This window comes from Salvia splendens, chromosome 10, assembly GCF_004379255.2.
Source record: "Salvia splendens isolate huo1 chromosome 10, SspV2, whole genome shotgun sequence".
In the NCBI taxonomy this organism is placed as follows: Eukaryota; Viridiplantae; Streptophyta; class Magnoliopsida; order Lamiales; family Lamiaceae; genus Salvia; species Salvia splendens.
The window spans coordinates 5,213,512-5,233,268 of NC_056041.1; the positions used below are offsets into that span (position 1 = coordinate 5,213,512).

The window sequence follows — 19,757 nt, forward strand, 5'->3', positions numbered from 1 at the left end:
ATAAGTGAGTCGTGCCCATATTTATTTTTATGATCAAATAATATTGAAGAATTGATTAATGAATCAAATAGAGATGTATCAATCAATGAGTTAAAACATGTAGGAGTGGTATAATATTTTTGGTGTTTGAGGAGTGATAGAATATTATTTGAATTTGAACTTGCTTGTTGAAGACATAATCTACGTGAGTTGGTTTCTTTTATCAGTGTAATTATTTGAAATTTTCAAAAAGTGCACTTGCAATAGTCAATCAGATTTGTTTGGCCAAAAATATATCTTGATGTCTAGTTTTTTTAGATTAACACCCAAAGCTTTTTTCATATGTCCGTTGGCCATCATATGAATCAAAATTCATAAGAAACAATTGAAGTAACATTCTATGTTACAACAACAACACTAAAACACAAGTAACAACAAGTAATGTCATGTGTAAAGTAGCCCATTTCATATTAAGAATCACAAACATTATCATTAATTAATATACATATTTTTTACAAAAATACCGTTTTGTATTCAAATAGTAATTAACTATTATTATTATCTATGACTTAATTATAAATAGATTTCTCTCTCAAGAGAGATGACCAAATTCAAACATGTAATTGTCACAAAAATCTATTTTTCAGTGTGTGACGTTACCAAAACATTTATAGTAATTATAAGGAGTATAGTAAATATATTGTACTGGCGCCCAGAAACCTACCACACATCTATGATCAAACTTCATTTTCAACCATTTAAAATCAAAAAGCCTCAGAAACCTACCACATAGCTGAAAAATGTAGGCAGTGGGTTGGTGAAGCAGCTAGGCAGTAGGTTGTGGCTGGCAAATTAGAGACGCATTAGAGACGCACGAGGATCATGCGTCTCTCCCTAAGACGCATGATCCTCATGCGTCGTTAAAAAAAACCGAAAAAACAGAGAGACGCATGACCCTCATGCGTCTCCCATAAAGACGCATAATCGTCATGCGTCTCATTAAAAGGAGACGCATGAGGGTCATGCGTCTATCCCAAACCCGGAACAAAAAAAAAAGTTCAGTACAAGCAAGGAATGCTATCTCTATTCTAGAACTAAAAAAGAAAAAACCCCAATGCTCCTTCAACGGGCTTGCATGAAACAAACACCTTGCTACTAAAAATGGACTCGGCGGCCTTAGGCGTGTTTGGTTCATCCAAGAAACAATAAACCGCACAGGACAATGGAGAACAACGGCCAAGCAGGCGATTTGGCTGGCGCCGACGGACGTGCGGCCAAGAAAGTCCAATTACGGCAAGAAGACCCCCCCCCGGATACGGGGGAGATGATGGTGGATGGAACTGGGGTGGAAACAGAGGCAGTGAAAAGTTCCTTCAAGGATAAACTCATGAATAATGGAATGGGTGCACCAGTAGAATCTATGGAGAGTGACGAGGTTGATGGATTTGAGATTGGAGAAGATGATGTGGAACGAGTCCATGATGATGTTGAACCAAAGACCGTCTTCAAGGATCGTATCATGAGACTTGTTGCGGATAGCATGAAAATGACAGTGATCGTAAAACTGGTGGGGGAAGAGCAATTAGCTACAACGCACTCCAGAACAGACTTTATGCAATATGGAAGCCGAATAGGCCATTCTCTATGATGGATTTAGATAATGACTACTTTCAGATTGGGTTCAGTAATATAGAGGACTACCAACTTGCCTTATCGGAAGGTCCATGGATCGTCTATGGCCACACATTGTCCATACAACCATGGTCACCTGAATTCTCTCCGCTGAAACCACATCCGACAAGTTTGGTGGTATGGATTCGACTCCGAGGGGTACCAGGGGCGTTATAGAAGACACCACTAGTCCGAGCAATAGGGGAAATGATTGGGGAAGTGGTGAAGATTGATTATAATACAGGTTCAGCGACGAGGGGAAGATTTGCTAGACTGGCTGTTACCGTAAATTTGAGCAAAAATCTGAAGTCCCTTGTGTGGGTGAATGGGGTTGCCTATGGCATCGAGTATGAGTCATTGCCGTTGATTTGCTTTGGATGTGGTAAATATGGTCACTTGAAGGGGGATTGTCCCTCAAGTCGCGAGCAAGATATGACTTCTGCTTCTACCAAGGAACCAGAATCTGTCAATGAAGCCCAAGTTACACCAGAGCCTCGGGAAAAATTTGGTGCCTGGATGGTGGTCAAACGACCGCCGAGGAAATCTAATCGGCCCAAGCAGATTACCGGCGATGTGGATCGGGAGAAGATTTGTTCTCGATATGAGATAAAGAAAAAGTAGAAGAGTGAGAAGAATAAACTAGATGGAAAAATATAAAGATTTTTTACTTAAAATAGAAAACTCATTTATAGTGGGACATCCAAAAAGGAAAGTGACTCGCTTATAATGAGGAAGGGCAAGATGGGTAATATTTTTGTACTAACAAATGTTATTAAAATAGTGAACTTATTAGTAAGATACACTTGGGAAACATAAAATTCCTATGCACTTTCTAGTCTACACTGAATATTTTAGCATTTGAATATCTCATCTCATTAGGGCATCCGCAGTGGTGCGGATGTCCCGACGGAATTCCCGGCGGAATTCCCACTGCCACGTCATAAGGATTTCCCACTGCTCTGCCACGTCATAAGGACTTCTCATTCTCTGCCACGTCATACGGACTTCCCACTGCACAGTGGCGGAATTCCCCTGCGGAATTCCCGACGGAATTCCCACTTTAAAAAAATTCACAATTTCATAAATTAACCACTTTCCGGAAGTAAAGAATTTACGGAATTAAAATTTCGACGCGAATAGGGAAAAAAATCCATTAAAAAAAGAAAAGTACATTTCACCAAATAAAAAAATACATTTCAATAATTACAAACTACATCAACGACGACCCATACGATGCCACACTTCTTCAATAATATCGTTCTGGAGTCGAACGTGGGCTTGTTTTTGGCACATGAAGTGAAATTCAACGAGCCGTATATATAGACATTACAAAAAAAAATTGGAATTCCGCGGGAGTCGACGCAATGGCGGACGTCCCTGCGGAATTCCGCGGAAGGCCGCGGACCTGCGACGTCCTCATCTCAATTCCGCACCCGTGCCATTCGTGCCTAATGGCGGACGTCCGCCACGGAATTCCGGCACATCCGTGGGAATTCCGCGGTGAAGTCCGCCATTGCAGATGCTCTTATTATATTTATAATGATTGACTTGTGAACATATTAATAATTTGGAAATTAGAGTTTGAAGAAGCTCAATTATTTATATTTGAGAATCTTATCAAACAATAGGATAGTACGGATAAATCCATTATTAAAAGATAAATCTGTCCGAATATAATTTTCTAATTAAATTTTTATTTTTTTGCTAACTAATTTTACTTATGTTATAAAATTGATATAAAAATAACATTAATATTTTTAATTTAATCGGAGGAAAATGATCACCTTACAAACTGGTGGCACTATTCACTCTTTTCCAGTTTGGGAATGCTCTAAAATGTCATGGTTAGTAGTTGTGGACCACATAGGACCGGGACCATGACCCGTGCTGCCTAATATTTATAAAATATTTTATTACTAATATACACTCTCTAGTCCCAAAATAATTGTGTCATATTCTTTTTCAGTTGTCCCAAGATAGTTGAGTTATTTTCTTTAGCAAAAAATTTATCTTCTCTTATAAACTATTATACTCTTTATCTATATCTCTTACTTTATTAACTCTTTTATTTTACTCTCTTCTCTTTAACACTTAACACATCAATTTCTTAATTCACTTGCCTAAATACATTCCTCAACTACCTTCAAACGTTTTGAAGAGAATGTTATGTATTTAGTTTAATATAAAGAATGTAATTTTAAAATTAAACTAATTACATATCACATGCTCGGTGCTCCCTCTATCACTAAATATAAATGATTGTTCTATCCCACTATATATAATAAATTACAGTATTGTTCTTTCCACGAGATTTGTATTGTTTTATTTTAGTACTAATAAACGCTACAACTCTTGATTCAGCTAACTCGCTTTAAATGCGGTGGAGTGAGCATAGGTTTCGCAAACGAGCACCATCTTGCCGATGGGATCTCCGCCCAACATTTCAACAAGTCATGGGGTGAGATCGCTCGCGGCCTAACCCCCTCCCTCCCTCCCTCGACCGCCGCCTCCTCGCCTCCCGCGGCCTAACTTCCCTCACATCGCGCGGATGGACGACGAATATTTGAGGTCGGCCCTCGACTACATGGAGCTGCATCGCGCCGCCATCGTGCGCGATGCCACCACTCTCAACTGCCCCAACGTCGGGATCACGAGCTGGCTCCGCCTCCCCTTCACCAAGTGGATTTCGGACGGGGGAAGCCCGCGTTCGCCGGATCCGGCGCGGCCACGTTTGAAGGGAAGTGCAATTTGTTTCCTGATCCGGATAATGAAGGAGGCATCTATGTTGCGATAACTTTGAGTGAAAAACATATCAAGAGCTTTGCAAAGTTTCTCTATGATGAGTGTGGCACCATTAGTAAAATTTTAGCTAATGCATTTTATGCTCCTCTAATGAATAGATCGTTTGTTTTTTTTTGATTTCATTACTTTTTGTTGTTGTTTCAGAAACCATAAGCAAAATATGGATGATCCAAAATGTATACTCAATCATCATTTTTTTTTATCAGCTTAAGCAATATACAACCCATCAATCCATAAACGTGTAAGAGACCAGCCACAAACAACGAAAAAAAAGATATGACATACAGAGAGCCGATTCTTTTACTTTTCTTATAAAAATGTGTAGGAAATGACAAAATGTGATTCACGAGCTGCAAAGGGGGCACCGCATGAGGCCGTTCTCATTGCAAACCGTGCACTGATTTGTCTGCTCCTTCTCCTCGTTGTAGACTTTCCGGCTACCTCCGCAGTTCACGCAGGCGATGAACCTCATGTCACCGCAGACGTCGCAAGGCTTGAGCGACCGGAACGGCAGCCCCTTGATCATCCTGACAAGCTCCCCGACCTCGAGGAGGTTCAAAGCCATCTCCGCCCCACCGATGTGTTTCCCCTTTATGAACACCTGCAGCAAAAAGATATTGCTTTTGAATCACTAAACTTTTCCAATTTTTGTAAACTAAATCACTCCATCAGCTACATGATATATTGATTTTGGGTACCTGCGGCAAAGTAACGACCTCGTCCTCTCCAAACAATTCCTGGAGCTCATTCTTGTAGGCGACGTCCATGGAGACGTCGCGTTCATCGAGATTGACGCGGAATCCGCGGAAGATCATCCGGACGCTCTGGCAGTCGTGGAAGGTGCGGCGGATTCCGCGGAGGCTGGTGAAGTAGATGACGACGCGGTCCTCGGTGCCGGGGAGGCGGATTGGGGAAAAGTCCCACAAATTAGGGGAATCGGGCGGGGAGAAAGAGGATTTGTTGGAGGTGGGGGATTGGGAGGGGGATTGCGAGGGCGAGGGCGAGAGCGAGGTGGGCGATTCGAGGGTGGTGGAGGAGGAGGAGGAGGTGTGGCGTTTCGGGGATTCGAAGAGGGAGCACATTTTCCGGACTTTGCCCTTCAATTTGGAGGTATTCAGGAAATTGATGGAGGTGTTGCGCTGGTACGATCGGGGGTTGCGGTACATCTCCTCCGCGGCCGACGACGACGGCGTCAGGGTCGTCATGGAGCGATTGAAAACCAAGGAAGGGTTGCTTTTGATTGTCAGATGGGAATGGGATGTCTTCCTCCCCCCATTTCCGTTATTTTTGTGATCAGACATCAAATTCGTGCTGGGGAATTGGGGGGTTTCAATCGGCGGGAGACGGCGGCGGCGGAGAGAGGCGAGGCGCTTGCGTGGTATGTATGTATGTATGGGAAAGGGGCGAGGTGAAGGAGGGAATGGAATGAAGGAGGAATTGTATGGATTTAAGGAGAGAGCGAAAACAGGAGAATTCTCGTTGCAACCATAACGAACCTATTTATATGACACCGGAGATGGCGGCTAATTTTTAAATTTTGTTTTATATTTTACCATTTTTTTAATTTTTCTTGTATACATTTTGACCAATTTTGCGGTGGTGAATAGCTGTGTATATAAATTGCATTGCGGAAACAATGCAATTTTATTTTGAAAACAAAAAATGGTAAGAGTGGGTGAATATATTTTCATTGATATAAAGTAGGTGCAAAAATTTGAAGTATGAAATGATTGAAATCTTCCTAAAGTCTAATTAGTTTATAAAACTATTCATACTATGTATGGTCTAATTATAATTTACCAACAGGTTCATTTTTTACTTCATTTTAGTTTAGTGGATTTATTAGTTCAACCAAAAATCAAAGCCCAACAACCGTTAAAAGTCGAAATCCATTTTCCTTTTGCAATAAATAGACAGAATGAAAAGCCTAATTAGCTTGTTCGAAAATATATCTGTAATGAGGATAACCACAATAATAGTGTCATTTAAATTTCATTTACCGTGTCATTACATTCCTTATTCTATACTCAGAATATATGATACATCGATTCATACTATCAAAGTCGTAGATATGAAAAATATATATTTTGAAAAAAGGAAAATTTAAATACTACGTATTTAGGAAGCTCGCATCAATGTTATTGAACTAAAATAAGATCATTATAAATGAATTAAGCTATGGCTTGAAGTTACTACACTTAATTTGAATTCATTGCACCTAATGTTATGCTAAACTACATAGAAACAATATTAATTATACCATAAAATTAATTAATTAATTATTTTCAATTGAAATAATTTATAGAGGTTTTGAAAAGAATAATAAATAAGCTGAAATTATATAACTAATCTTCAACTTTTTCATGTTACATTTAGTTGTTTTCAAAAAAAATTGGACTACAGTTCCAAGTTATATCTTGCTCTAGTCCTGCGATACACATTCTACCAAATATGATGAGGAATCTGAGATGTTTATTTTTTTTTGTGAGAGATACTGCTCCCTTCTTCCCCCTCCTTCTCTCTCATCTCCCCCTCTTACCTTCAATTTACCTGTAAATTCCCACTCCACACTGCATCTTCTCCATTCTTCTTCCATTCCTGCAGAGCTCTCTCTCTCTCTCTCTACATATATATCCTCCTCTTCTTCTTTGATGAGAAGAAGCTGATAAATCTCGAATTGGCACAAATCGAAGATTGTAAATTGTAATTAAACATGGCAGCTTCTTCTTCCTCGCCTTTCCTCTCATTAAGAGATGAAAACGAGCAGCAGCAGCAGCTTCTCCCTTCAGCAGCCGCGGCGCCGGTAAACAAGAGGCGGCGGAACCAGCCGGGAAATCCAAGCAAGTATTGATGGTTGGGCGAATTTTTGATGGTAGTAAATGCAGGTAATAAATATAGATCACGACACAAGGAATTACGTGGTTCGATTTACTGAGGTAAATCTACGTCCACGGGAAGAAAGGAGGGCAAGATTGTATTGCTTGATCTGGTTTACCAGCTTACAAATACAGACTTGCTATATGATATTTGATGTCTAGAGAGCTTTTTTCCTTCCCCTTTAGTCTATCTGATCTAAGTTCTATTTATACATTGAACTAAGATCGTGGCTTGCATCACCACTAACTAGGTCGTGGCTTACATCACCACTAACTAGGTCGTGGCTTACATCACCACTAAGTAGGTCGTGGCTTACATCATCAGTAATTAGGTCGTGGATGTCGTGGAGGTCATGAGATCCTGCATGGGTCCACTATCTCTTTGTTTGGTCCGCTATCCTGCATGAGCTCCTGCATGAGTTGACACCACTATCTCCCAGTTCGGTCGAATAATGAGACCGAACTGCTGAACTATTGCCGAGCAGCTTTTGCCAATCTGAGAGTAGAGCTTGATTGGTCGGCTTTTACCGAGCTGTAGGTTGGGGCCGAACTCTTTGGTAATGCCGAACTGATACTCTTCCTTGGGTTTTGGGCTGAGGAACTATTGCCGAGCAGCTTTTGCCGATCTGAGAGTAGAGCTTGATTGGTCGGCTTTTACCGAGCTGTAGGCTGGGGCCGAACTCTTTGGTAATGCCGAACTGATACTCTTCCTTGGGTTTTGGGCTGAGGAACTATTGCCGAGCAGCTTTTGCCGATCTGAGAGTAGAGCTTGATTGGTCGGCTTTTACCGAGCTGTAGGCTGGGGCCGAACTCTTTGGTAATGCCGAACTGATACTCTTCCTTGGGTTTTGGGCTGATGGGCCCACTGCTATTGGGCTTTGTTTAGTACGTACCCCATCACTACCCCCCCCCGAAAAGCGAAGTGAATCACTTCGGCGAAGCGAGTCACTTCGGCATTCTGGATAAAGGTACGGGGGAGGCTGACGTTAGGGGACGTGCCTTGCGCGTGACTGCATTAAATGCGACAGTAAAATCCGGCCGTTGAATCCTGAAAAGGTGGGATTCGAAACGGTGCGATGATTTTGAAATCTTCTCCGAATCTGATAAATACGTCCTTTCTTCATCATTTGAACACTTTTGCTATTGCTTCTTCTGCATTCTCTCTCTTTTGCGTAAAAATTTCCTTCCGCTTTCAAGAATTTCTTCAGAATTTCTTCAGACTTTCAAAGAGTAAGAACTATGTCTTCTTCTTCTTCTTCTGAGTCAGGTAGCGGTAGGAAAGGGGATAAGGGGTCTTCTAGCCGGAAAGGATCCGGGGAGAAGACCGTAGAGTATTTTCACAGCATCTTGAGTAAGGATACTGTGATATCCCTACACGAAAAATATTTTTTTCCTGGGGGGAAGGTTGCGATTCCCGACGACCTTCATAGGGCTGACTCGCCGCCGGAGGGTTACGCCACCGTTTATGAAGCCGGCTTGGAATGCGGGCTTCGTTTCCCTCTTCCCCCTGCCTTTGTAGAGCTGCTTGATTTTTTTCAACTCCCTTTAGGTCAGGTGACTCCGAACTCTTGGAGGCACTTATCGGCCTTTGCTGCCGAACTGCGTAGGCTAGATAAGGATCTGTCTCTGAGGGCAATCCTTAATTTCTTCCAGTTTAAGAGGAAGGGATCTTGGTTTTACCTGATCCCTTTACAGCCCTTTAGAGCCTTTTGTAAAACCAAATGGCCAAAGTGGCAACATCGCTTCTTTTTTTATAATAGGACAGCGGCTCCGGGCTTTCCCTGGAGAGGGCCGAAGTCCGTGATTCCTCATCCTCGGTTAGAACCGTTGGACGAGCTCGAGGGCGAGCTCAATAAGATTCCTATGATTAGGAAGCAGTACCTGGAGTCTGAGCTCGTCAAGGGCGACTTCGTGTTCGACTCCTCGTCTTCGGACGAAGAGACCGAGGGTGAGGAATTCTTTTTTGTGCCTTACTGCTTTTGTGGCGAAAACTAACCTTGCTTTCTTGCTTTTTGGCAGTGAACATGCTAAATAAGATTAGCCGCAAATCCTCCGAGCTTAAGGAGCCGGAGAAACAGAAGGCTACCAGCTCGGCGCCTGATGCCGAGAAGAATCCGAAGAGGCAGAAGACCTCTTCTTCGGATCCAAAAGAGCCGGAGTCCACTTCGGCAAAGAGGAAGGGGAAGACCCAGAAGCCCCCAAGAGCGCCGGAGAGAGACATCGTCTTGGCGCCCCCTTCGGAGCATGTCTGTGAGCCTTTTGCATGGCCAACGGACTTTGCCGAGGTAACTTCTCTTCTTGATTCTTTGGCTTTGCTTCTTTCCTATGTTTTTTTGGTGGCCCCTCTGTTGACTCTTTCCTTTTTCCATTTTCAGAGGAATAGCATGCTCAGCAAGCTCGTCGCGGTCGAACTCTCTAAAGCGTCCAGCGACTATGCTGAGATGCAGAGGAAGTTGGCGGCTGCTCGTCACCAGGCCGAACAGGCTAAGGCAGACTTTGAGAAGGCCAGAGCTGCTAGGATCTCGGCCCAGGATGAAGCCCAGTTTGCCAAAAACCAGCTCGTCATCCAGCGAGAGCAGACGAAACGGAGGGATGCTGCCGCCGTGGTTGCCCAAGGGGAGGTTCTCCGTGCTTTCGCGGAGAAACTCTTTCTGAGCAATCAATTTTCGGCCTTTGTCGGTGATCTGCTGAAACTGATGACCGATAATGCCGAGCAGGGGCCCGAAGTCGTCCTGCCGTTGTACGGCCGAGAGATAGCAGCTCGTCTCCAGAGTCTGCCGCTCCTTGAGGAGCTTGCTTCGTCCTCGGTCCTGCTTTCTGCTGACCGAGTTCGTAGTTGCCGAGCTGACCGGGACGAGAATATGGAGGCTATATTTGCCTCCTTAGGGCCAGTTTCACCCGCTCCAATTTTCCACGGAGAGGGTGAGACCGAGCAGCTTGATCAGCAGACCGGAGACAGGCAGGCCGAGCAAGAGGTGCTGCTGATCGGTGATGGGGGCACCGAGCAGGCTGGGGGGAGCAGGGAGGCCGAGGCTGAAGCGGAGGCAGACAAGGAGAAGGAAGCTGAACCTCACCGAGGAGCCGGAGACGAAGCTGGCGGAGTATGATTTCGTCTCTCTTCTCTTAGTTTAGTTTCTTCCTTCTTGTAAAATGGCCTTGAAGCCCTCCTTGTGTAAAAATTTTTTTTCTTATGAATGAAAAAATTCTTCTTTCTACACTTGTGTCTTCGTATAGCTTTTCGTACTCTCTTTTACTCCTGTTGTGGTTTACTACCTGCTCAGTAAACTGAAATGCCGAACTGACATAGCTGCTTTGTATTCTTAACTCTTAAGGAGCTGGAGGTACTTCACTGGAAGCGGCTGTACTCTTCCGCTTTAGACGAAGCTGAGAAAAAAGCCATGGCTGACCAGATGAAGAATGACGAACTCTTGGCTTGTTTAGTGAAGCTGGAGGCCGACAATAAGGACTTAGAGTCCGAAAAGAAATATCTGGAGGCCGAGCTGAACACTGCCGTCGCTGAGAGGACTGCGTATGAGGATTTCATCTGCAGGCGCGGGGGAATGACCATCTCTGAAGTTCAGGAACGAGTTGACAAACTGTGGGAGGAATATCATGTACTCCGGAGGAACAATGCGCTGGAGAGCTCGGCTTGCCAACAAGTCGTGAAATCATTGCGGCGCTGGGCTTCTCGGTACGACATCATTCTTTCCCGGCGTCCCTCAATCGAGAGATTCCTTAGGCATTTCCCGCCAACAGATGGTCGCACTCCAGCTCAAACCCCTGATTCACTTGCTCAAAACCCTACTCCAAGTCAGCAACGAACTCAGGAACAGCCGGAAACGTCAAGACGAGAACGGACTCAGGAGCAACCGGAAACGTCAAGACAAGGACGGACTGAAGTTCGTAGAGGAGCTGTGATTATGAGTGAGCAAGATCAACAAATGCTTCGTGAAGAGACTCTTCGCCGCCGAGGTGCTAGAGCTTCCCGGGCTCAGGGAAGAGGCGGTAGGTCGATTAGAGCATCTCGTCGACCTGCTTATTCTTCAGCTGCCGAGAACGCCCGAACTCGGCTTCACGAGGATTTTTTGAATAGGTGGCTCAACTTTAGCAACCGTGGACAGTAGAATAGTCCTTTGTAATAGCGTAACGCCTTCTCGTAGGGCAGCGGAGTTGTATGCCGAACAAGATTTAATAAATGAAATTTTCATTTCGCTTCTATCACTGCGTATTTACAGCTCAGCGAAAAAATTTCATCGTGCTCGTCCTCGGTCTTATGAAGTAAAGTTCTTTGACCGGACTCGTCCTCGGTCTTATGAAGTAAGCTTCTTTGACCGGACTCGTCTTTGGTCTTATGAAGTAAACTTCTTTGACCGGACTTGGTCCTCGGTCTTATGAAATAAACTTCTTTGACCGGACTCGTCTTTGGTCTTATGAAGTAAACTTCTTTGACCGGACTCGTCTTTGGTCTTATGAAGTAAATTTCTTTGACCGGACTAAGCTTGTGTCCTAATTTGGCGAGTTTTATCGCTCGGATCGGACTTTCCCTTGTCCTAATTTGGGGATCGGACTTTCCCTTGTCCTAATTCGGCGAGTTTTATCGCGTGGATCGGACTTTCCCTTGTCCTAATTCGGCGAGTTTTATCGCGTGGATCGGACTTTCCCTTTGTTGCAGTTCGTTTCAGACGAACTGCTTGTTTCTTAAGCTGAATTGTGGTCTTGTATCCTCCTTAGAAGCTTGGACTCACAATCGTTGGCTTATATATGTTCTAAAAAGGGGATCAGCCTTCGAAGAACAAGATACCTCAGTAACATTTGTAAGAGACGACACGCACATAGACAGACAAAACGCACATAGACAAACAAAACGCACATAGACAAACATGAAAAACAAGTAAAAAACAAAGAAAGCACATACCCCTAGGACCGAACTAGACACAAGACTGACTGACCGGACTGTCTCTTACAAATGGAACTTCTTGAGGTTGGAAATGTACCATGTTCGGGGTACTTGTTCTCCTGACATGGGAGTCAATTTGTAAGACCCTTTGCCGAGGACTTCTGACACCCGATATGGACCTTCCCATGTGGGTTCGAGTTTGCCCAGCTTTTCTGCTCGGCTTACTTCGTTGTTTCTCAAGACGAGATCTCCCACTTGAAATTGCAGCTTTTTCACCCTTTGGTTATAATACCGGGCTACTTGCTCCTTGTACTTGGCTGCTTTTATGCAGGCCAATTCTCTTCTTTCTTCGGCCAGATCTAGTTCGGCTCTCAGTCCGTCCTCATTCAGTTCTGCTGAGAAATTAAGAGTTCGGGGACTGGGTATGCCGATCTCAACCGGAATCACGGCTTCAGTGCCGTACACCATCGAGTTCGGCTCCGGTGTGACTTCGGTCATTTCGCCTGCCTCTGACTCCGGCTGCTGTGATTGCTATGCTTGATGGTGCCGATCTGATTGCTCGGCACTTTTAAGCGCAATCTGCAAACACTCTTGCTCTTTTTTGATCACCTCGGATGACCGCTATCCCTCCTTTAGTGGGGAAGGAGTTCGGCGAGGAAGCCTCTGATCGCTATGATCGGGCTTCTTTTTGTCTTCTCTAGATGAGCTGTCTAAAGACCGTTTTCGACGGTCTGCCTCATCGGCACGAGAAAACTGGTCCGCAATGTCCCACATCTCTTGAGCTGTTTGCGGACTGCATTCCACGAGCTTTCTGTAGAGAGCTCCGGGCAGGATTCCATTTTGGAATGCCGAAATGACAAGTAGATCATTGAGATCATCTACTTGTAGGCATTCCTTGTGGAACCTCGTCATAAAGTCGCTGATCTTTTCGTCGCGACCTTGACGTGTAGAAAGCAGCTGAGCCGAAGTGATTCGGGCTTCCGCTTTCTGAAAGAACCTCCTGTGGAAAGCATCCATTAGATCTCGGTAAGATCTAATGCTGCCTTTGGGGAGGCTATCGAACCACCTTCTTGCGTTCCCGATAAGCAGCTCGGGAAACAGCTTGCACATATGGACCTCATTGAGATCCTGGTTCGCCATGTTATACTGATAGCGTCCCAGGAAGTCATGAGGATTCACTAACCCGTCATAAGTCATTGACGGAGTTCGGTAGTTCTGTGGCAAGGGAGTTCGGGTGATATCGTCCGAGAACGGAGTCTTCAATGCTCCGTACATGGCGAACCCGACATCTCTTCGGTATGGAGGAGATGGAGTTCTCCTGTGATTCCGGTACCGAGGAGGAACAGGAACATGTCGGGGTTGAGGATTCTTCTTCCTGGAAGACACGACACTACTGCGGTAGTGACTTTCATGTCTGGATAAGGAGGGAGAATCCACCGTTTTCGTCTCAGGCTTTTGGCCTGTTTGCAGGAATGTTAAGAATTCATCCTGCTTCTCGGCCAAAAACAACTTGACAGCCTCGTTCAAATCGGGCTGCTGGGAAGACTCGGTGCGATGAGTCTTTGAGCGGCTTGTTCCTTCTCCGTGAGAACTGGAAGTAGATTTCTCCCGAGGCTGTTTTCCAGATCTGCGGGCTGGACTAGCTTCCTCATGGTTATCACGGACGGAAGCACGGGTATTATGTGATCTGGTATGCATTTTTTTGGTGGAAGAGGATCAAAAACTCGCTTTTATCACAGATTTGGTTCTCTGTTTCCCACAGACGGCGCCAGTGATGGTTGGGCGAATTTTTGATGGTAGTAAATGCAGGTAATAAATATAGATCACGACACAAGGAATTACGTGGTTCGATTTACTGAGGTAAATCTACGTCCACGGGAAGAAAGGAGGGCAAGATTGTATTGCTTGATCTGGTTTACCAGCTTACAAATACAGACTTGCTATATGATATTTGATGTCTAGAGAGCTTTTTTCCTTCCCCTTTAGTCTATCTGATCTAAGTTCTATTTATACATTGAACTAAGATCGTGGCTTGCATCACCACTAACTAGGTCGTGGCTTACATCACCACTAACTAGGTCGTGGCTTACATCACCACTAAGTAGGTCGTGGCTTACATCATCAGTAATTAGGTCGTGGATGTCGTGGAGGTCATGAGATCCTGCATGGGTCCACTATCTCTTTGTTTGGTCCGCTATCCTGCATGAGCTCCTGCATGAGTTGACACCACTATCTCCCAGTTCGGTCGAATAATGAGACCGAACTGCTGAACTATTGCCGAGCAGCTTTTGCCAATCTGAGAGTAGAGCTTGATTGGTCGGCTTTTACCGAGCTGTAGGCTGGGGCCGAACTCTTTGGTAATGCCGAACTGATACTCTTCCTTGGGTTTTGGGCTGAGGAACTATTGCCGAGCAGCTTTTGCCGATCTGAGAGTAGAGCTTGATTGGTCGGCTTTTACCGAGCTGTAGGCTGGGGCCGAACTCTTTGGTAATGCCGAACTGATACTCTTCCTTGGGTTTTGGGCTGAGGAACTATTGCCGAGCAGCTTTTGCCGATCTGAGAGTAGAGCTTGATTGGTCGGCTTTTACCGAGCTGTAGGCTGGGGCCGAACTCTTTGGTAATGCCGAACTGATACTCTTCCTTGGGTTTTGGGCTGATGGGCCCACTGCTATTGGGCTTTGTTTAGTACGTACCCCATCAAGTATCAAAACCCCCTTTCTTAAATCTGCATGAAATTATTTTACTAACAAATGGAGTTTTAATTAAACCGACTGATCAGAGATTTAATTAAACAGACATCCACCGCCTTAAACAAGTAAACATCACCCACAAATTCAACAATTCCAATCCTCCCATTAAATTAATCGAAGAAGCAAATAAAAGAGGAAAAGAAGAATCGCACCGCATTCTTCCTCTTCTCGACACTTTACACTTTTTATAGAGGAAGAAAAAGGAAAGAGAGATAGAGGAAAGAAGACGAGAGAGAAATATAAAAAGTCACACATTCTCCGCTGACACTCTAAAAAGTCAAAATTTTAAAATGAAAGGATATTTTCGGCTAAAAAAAAGGTTAAAATATCATTTTCAAAATAAACCCTTAATCCATGATTGTTTGGGGATATTTTTAAAGTCCATGAACTATGGGCGAGATAAACCCACGGTGATGGACTGTTTTTTAATTTCACTCAAAAATATAATGTCAAACGAAATCTTTTCATGCAAGAACCGAGAAAAGTACATAATACTTATTGAAACTGTACAACAGTATCATAACACGAATAAAATATTACTATATGAAAATCTTCTCAGAAAATAAAATAACCACACCATTACGCTTTATTTATAGGATATCGATTTCTAAAATTATAAATTTGATATTTTTACGACTTAAATAATGATTTTAAAAATCAAGAACGTATTGCATAAGAATTTTATTGCAAGAATTAATTTTTTTATTTTTGCGATAAAGTTTAAGTTTGTGTGAAATATCTAATTTGGTCAAAATTTATGGCAGGGATCAACAATTTTGTTTAACACTTATTCATTGTGATTTCTCACTCTATTATCTTTCTTCTTCTTTTTTTGTCTAAGACAATACTTATTTAACTTGGCAATAAATTTATGAAAGCTCCGAATTTCTCGGAGATTCTAAAAACCCTAACCATGGGGCGCCGCCATCGCCGGAGATTCTAAAAACCCTAACCATGGGGCGCCGCCATGGCCGGAAACGGGAGAATTTAGAGCAACAAAGAAAGTTCGCCATAGAGAGGATGATACTTCAATATCGTCGGAATACCGTGACCGTCCTCTAAAACAACCAGAAAAAAATACAAATCAAATTCATTTACATGTAGTTGAATAACCCCAAGCTAGACCTACCCACGGTTCATCAACCGGCGGTTTCAGTTCGGAACCGCCGGTTCCGATTTTGGGAAATATGAAACCGGAACCGAACCGTGAGGCTGTTTCACGGTTAAATTTTTTTTGCCATGTAGTTTGAAATTGTAAAATACTTAAAACAAGGAAATGGATAGTTTAAATTGAATTAAGACGAGTAAGGTGACAATTATATCAAATTTATAATTTACATATACAAATTACAATGTGATAAAATATACAAAACAAATTAAAATGTGATATAATTTACAAATAAATTACGAAGTACTATAAACAGTGGGAAATGAGATCCAATTTGAATTTAAAACCAGCATTTAAAAAAAAAGAAATGGTGTTTTGTGCAATCAATTTTGAATAGTGAAGCCATCACCCACCGCCAACCAATCAATTTTGAAGACTCAACTAATCAATTTTGAAGACTACAAATTCATTAACCAATGTTAATTAGAGTATTATGCTTTATTAAAGTAATCAATTCTTCTATGTTTTATTAAACAATGTCGATAAATATTTATTAATAATGATCCATACTCCATAGACTCCATACGTAAAAAACTGTGATAATTAATAAAATCGGAAATAGTATTATAAAGTTATTACCATAATCAATGGCCACACTCCATAGACTTCATCTTGTAATTTAGTTTATTTTTATTTTATTATCTTTTCTCTTATGTTTTCCAAATTACTATCCAATTTTACCAGATAGTATTATAAAGTTATTTTTGCTGCAAAATTTTGTCCCACATTATTATTTCCACGGATATTACCAAATCTATAAATGAAAGTTACTTATAAAAGTATAAAACTAAAAAACCAGATCATTTAACAATGTTTTATTTAGTAGAGTATAGTTTTAATATAAGGATTAACTATGTTTAAATTTATCAGGCGGTTCGGTCGCGATTTCAGTTCGAAATATTTCTCGCGTTTCGGTTCGGAACCGTAACCGACGGTTACAGTTTCAGTTTTAACCGCCGGTTCGGTAAACCTTGGGCAGCTCTACCCCAAGCCCATTTAAATTAAAATTGATCCAAAAGTCAGTGGCCGCTACGACTAGCCCAAAACTTTTCTCATTATTCGTCAAAATTCACTACTTTTACATTTGAAAGGAAAGATATTAGAATAAGATTTTTTTACTCTTAATTTTCTACTTAATTCTTTACTCTAATACATTAACAGAAATGTTTAGATGCCAAAAGAAATCGATAATCATCAATGAAATTTTTTGTTAATTTCTTACTTGAACTTTTGATGAGACTCATTAATGGATATGATTCCTATGTTTACAAAAGTTATATGGAATTATAAAGTTCGATTCATAAAATTTACAATATAAGTATTCAATCCCAAATAATGAAGCAAAGGACGAGTATCAAATTTCAAAGTTTGAAGTTGAAAATTACCAGTTTCCTATCACTCTCTCTCTCTCCACAAAGAATTGCGCGAATGGCGACCTCAACTCTCCCGCTCCTCTTCCTCCTCTCCTTCCTGATCGCCACCGCCTCCGCCCGCCCCTGCAAAACACTCTTCTATTTCTCCGCCGCCACCACCACCACAACCACCTATTACCCCTCCAATTCCCTAACTCTAAACCCTAACGACCCCAATTCCGCCCAAATCGCAAATTCCCAACACATAACCCTAATCTTCACCACCACCACCACCACCTCCTCTCCCCGCTTCCGGAACCGCCACTTCGACCGATTCAATGAACTCGCCAAATCATTGCGGTCAGAATCCCCCGTCAAGCTATACTCCTCCGTCTCCAGCTCCGTCCGCGATCGCACCATGGACATCCTGAGCGTCATCGGGGCGCTGCTATTCGGCGTCGGTTGCGGCGCCGTCACCGCCGCCGTCATGTTCTCACTGTGGAGCCTCTTCAATCCCCGCCACCGTGACTTCGACGAGCTATCCTCGTCCTCCGACGATGATGACGACTACGATGACGCCGCCTACGCGAAGAAGATCGGTTACGTTGCAATCCCGGCGCAGGGTAAGTTGATTGACGATGATCTGGCGAGGGAGGTTGTTTGATTGCTAGAATTGATGTGTCGTAAATTGTAAGTGTTGTGAATTTGGGGAAGCTTGATTAACTTTTTCCCAATTTGGTTTTTGGTGAATTAATTCTTCGAGATTATTTCAATTTCTTTTTTCTAACTTACTATAGTTTGAATGATGCTTGCTCAATTGCTTTCAAAGTGAATGATTGCAGAGCTTCTTGAGTTCATATGTTTTTTTCTTTAAAAAAATAAATAAATTATTTGTGGTAAATTATTAGATTAATTAACTGTATCGATAAACTATCAGCGAATGTCGACTGTTTTCCCTATTCTTGCTTGCTCTGTTGATTTTCGGAATTTACTGCAATTTAATTTTTGAAGATTTATTTTGTTAATTTGATATACCCCAATTGTGGTCGTAGACTCGAAATCATAATTTTGGTTAAATTCAAAATAATCCTGAAATTTTGTGTATTTATTTATTTAGAGTTACGGCACTACAAATTTTAAGTGCAAGATTGAGTTCATTTTGAAATACCTTTTTGATTTGTATAAAAAAAAATTTAAAAACTATATTCTATACAAAGAAATGACAGAATTACTAATTACTACTGTCACAACAAAAACCACCTTATAATGATGATATTTTTACCGTATTCATATTACACCAATTTTTGTTGCATTTTAAAATTTGGCAATTGGCTGTATATATGGATTTACCATGCAGTTAATAAGATTACACATTTAATTTTCTCATATGCTATTGTTTTTTAAATTAGACAATTGGCCGTATATATGGATTTATCATGCAATTAATAAGATTATGCATTTAATTTTCTATTCCTTGGTATGTGTAATTTGATGTTTTATAAACCTTAATAAAAAAAAATAGATTAGATCATTATCAAGTCAATATGATAAAACTAAAATACAAATACAAATTTTGAAATTTTTCTCGGTCTGAACACAAACTCGATAGAATGTCTATAAGCATATACTCCCTTTGTTCTCCATTAATTGACACTGATTGCCTTAGCACGGATTTTAAGAGTTTAGTGCAAAGTGAGTGGAAAAGGTTATTAAAATGTGAGTTACACTTTCATGTATCAATTTTATAATAAAATGAGTTAGTGCAATATGAAGTCCATTATTAAAAATAGTAAAAAATAATAATGTTAATTAATTGGAGATAGACTAAAAAGTAAATTGATGGCAATTAATGGGGGACATAAAGATTACATGATAATAACAATACTATATAATTCAATTTTCGTCGATTAACTAATTCAATAAATGTTAATAATAATGATAATGGGTTACACAAAATAAAAAACGCGATAAAAGACTTGAGGATAGAAAGGTTCGATTAAATCATTTACTTAGAGCGTGTTCGTATCGTAATTTTCGTGTACACTCATTTACTATTCCCTTCGTCGCATAATAGGAGCCACATTTAGTGTGAGTACAGATTTAAGAAATATTATTAAAAAAATATATGATTTATTTTTTTATATTGATTTTATAATAGGATACCAGTGAAGTGAGTGAGTAAAATATAAGATGAAATCTGATTTTTATTATGGGACTGGAATTGTGGGACTGAGGGGAAATACTAATAAACCTTTTGACCGC

At 41.7% G+C, this 19,757-nt stretch overlaps 3 protein-coding genes across 3 annotated transcripts; 2 read left to right on the plus strand and 1 right to left on the minus strand.

The window, feature by feature from the left end:
• The first annotated feature begins 1,201 nt into the window (after window positions 1-1,201).
• On the plus strand, window positions 1,202-2,271 carry LOC121751841. Its single transcript, XM_042146635.1, has 3 exons — window positions 1,202-1,537; window positions 1,654-1,780; window positions 1,895-2,271. The coding sequence occupies exons 1-3, from the start codon at window positions 1,202-1,204 to the stop codon at window positions 2,269-2,271; spliced, it is 840 nt and encodes a 279-aa protein (XP_042002569.1).
• Window positions 2,272-4,602: 2,331 nt separating this feature from the next.
• Window positions 4,603-5,898, minus strand: LOC121751224 (uncharacterized protein At5g39865-like). The gene is made up of 2 exons (XM_042145936.1): window positions 5,151-5,898; window positions 4,603-5,053 (listed from the first exon to the last, which is right to left on the minus strand). Exons 1-2 carry the CDS (start codon window positions 5,751-5,753, stop codon window positions 4,796-4,798), a joined length of 861 nt encoding a protein of 286 aa, XP_042001870.1. The 5' UTR covers window positions 5,754-5,898; the 3' UTR covers window positions 4,603-4,795.
• An 11,673-nt stretch (window positions 5,899-17,571) lies between these two features.
• Window positions 17,572-18,159, plus strand: LOC121751842. The gene has a single exon (XM_042146636.1). The coding sequence runs from the start codon at window positions 17,572-17,574 to the stop codon at window positions 18,157-18,159; it is 588 nt and encodes a 195-aa protein (XP_042002570.1).
• The last annotated feature ends 1,598 nt before the right edge of the window (window positions 18,160-19,757 follow it).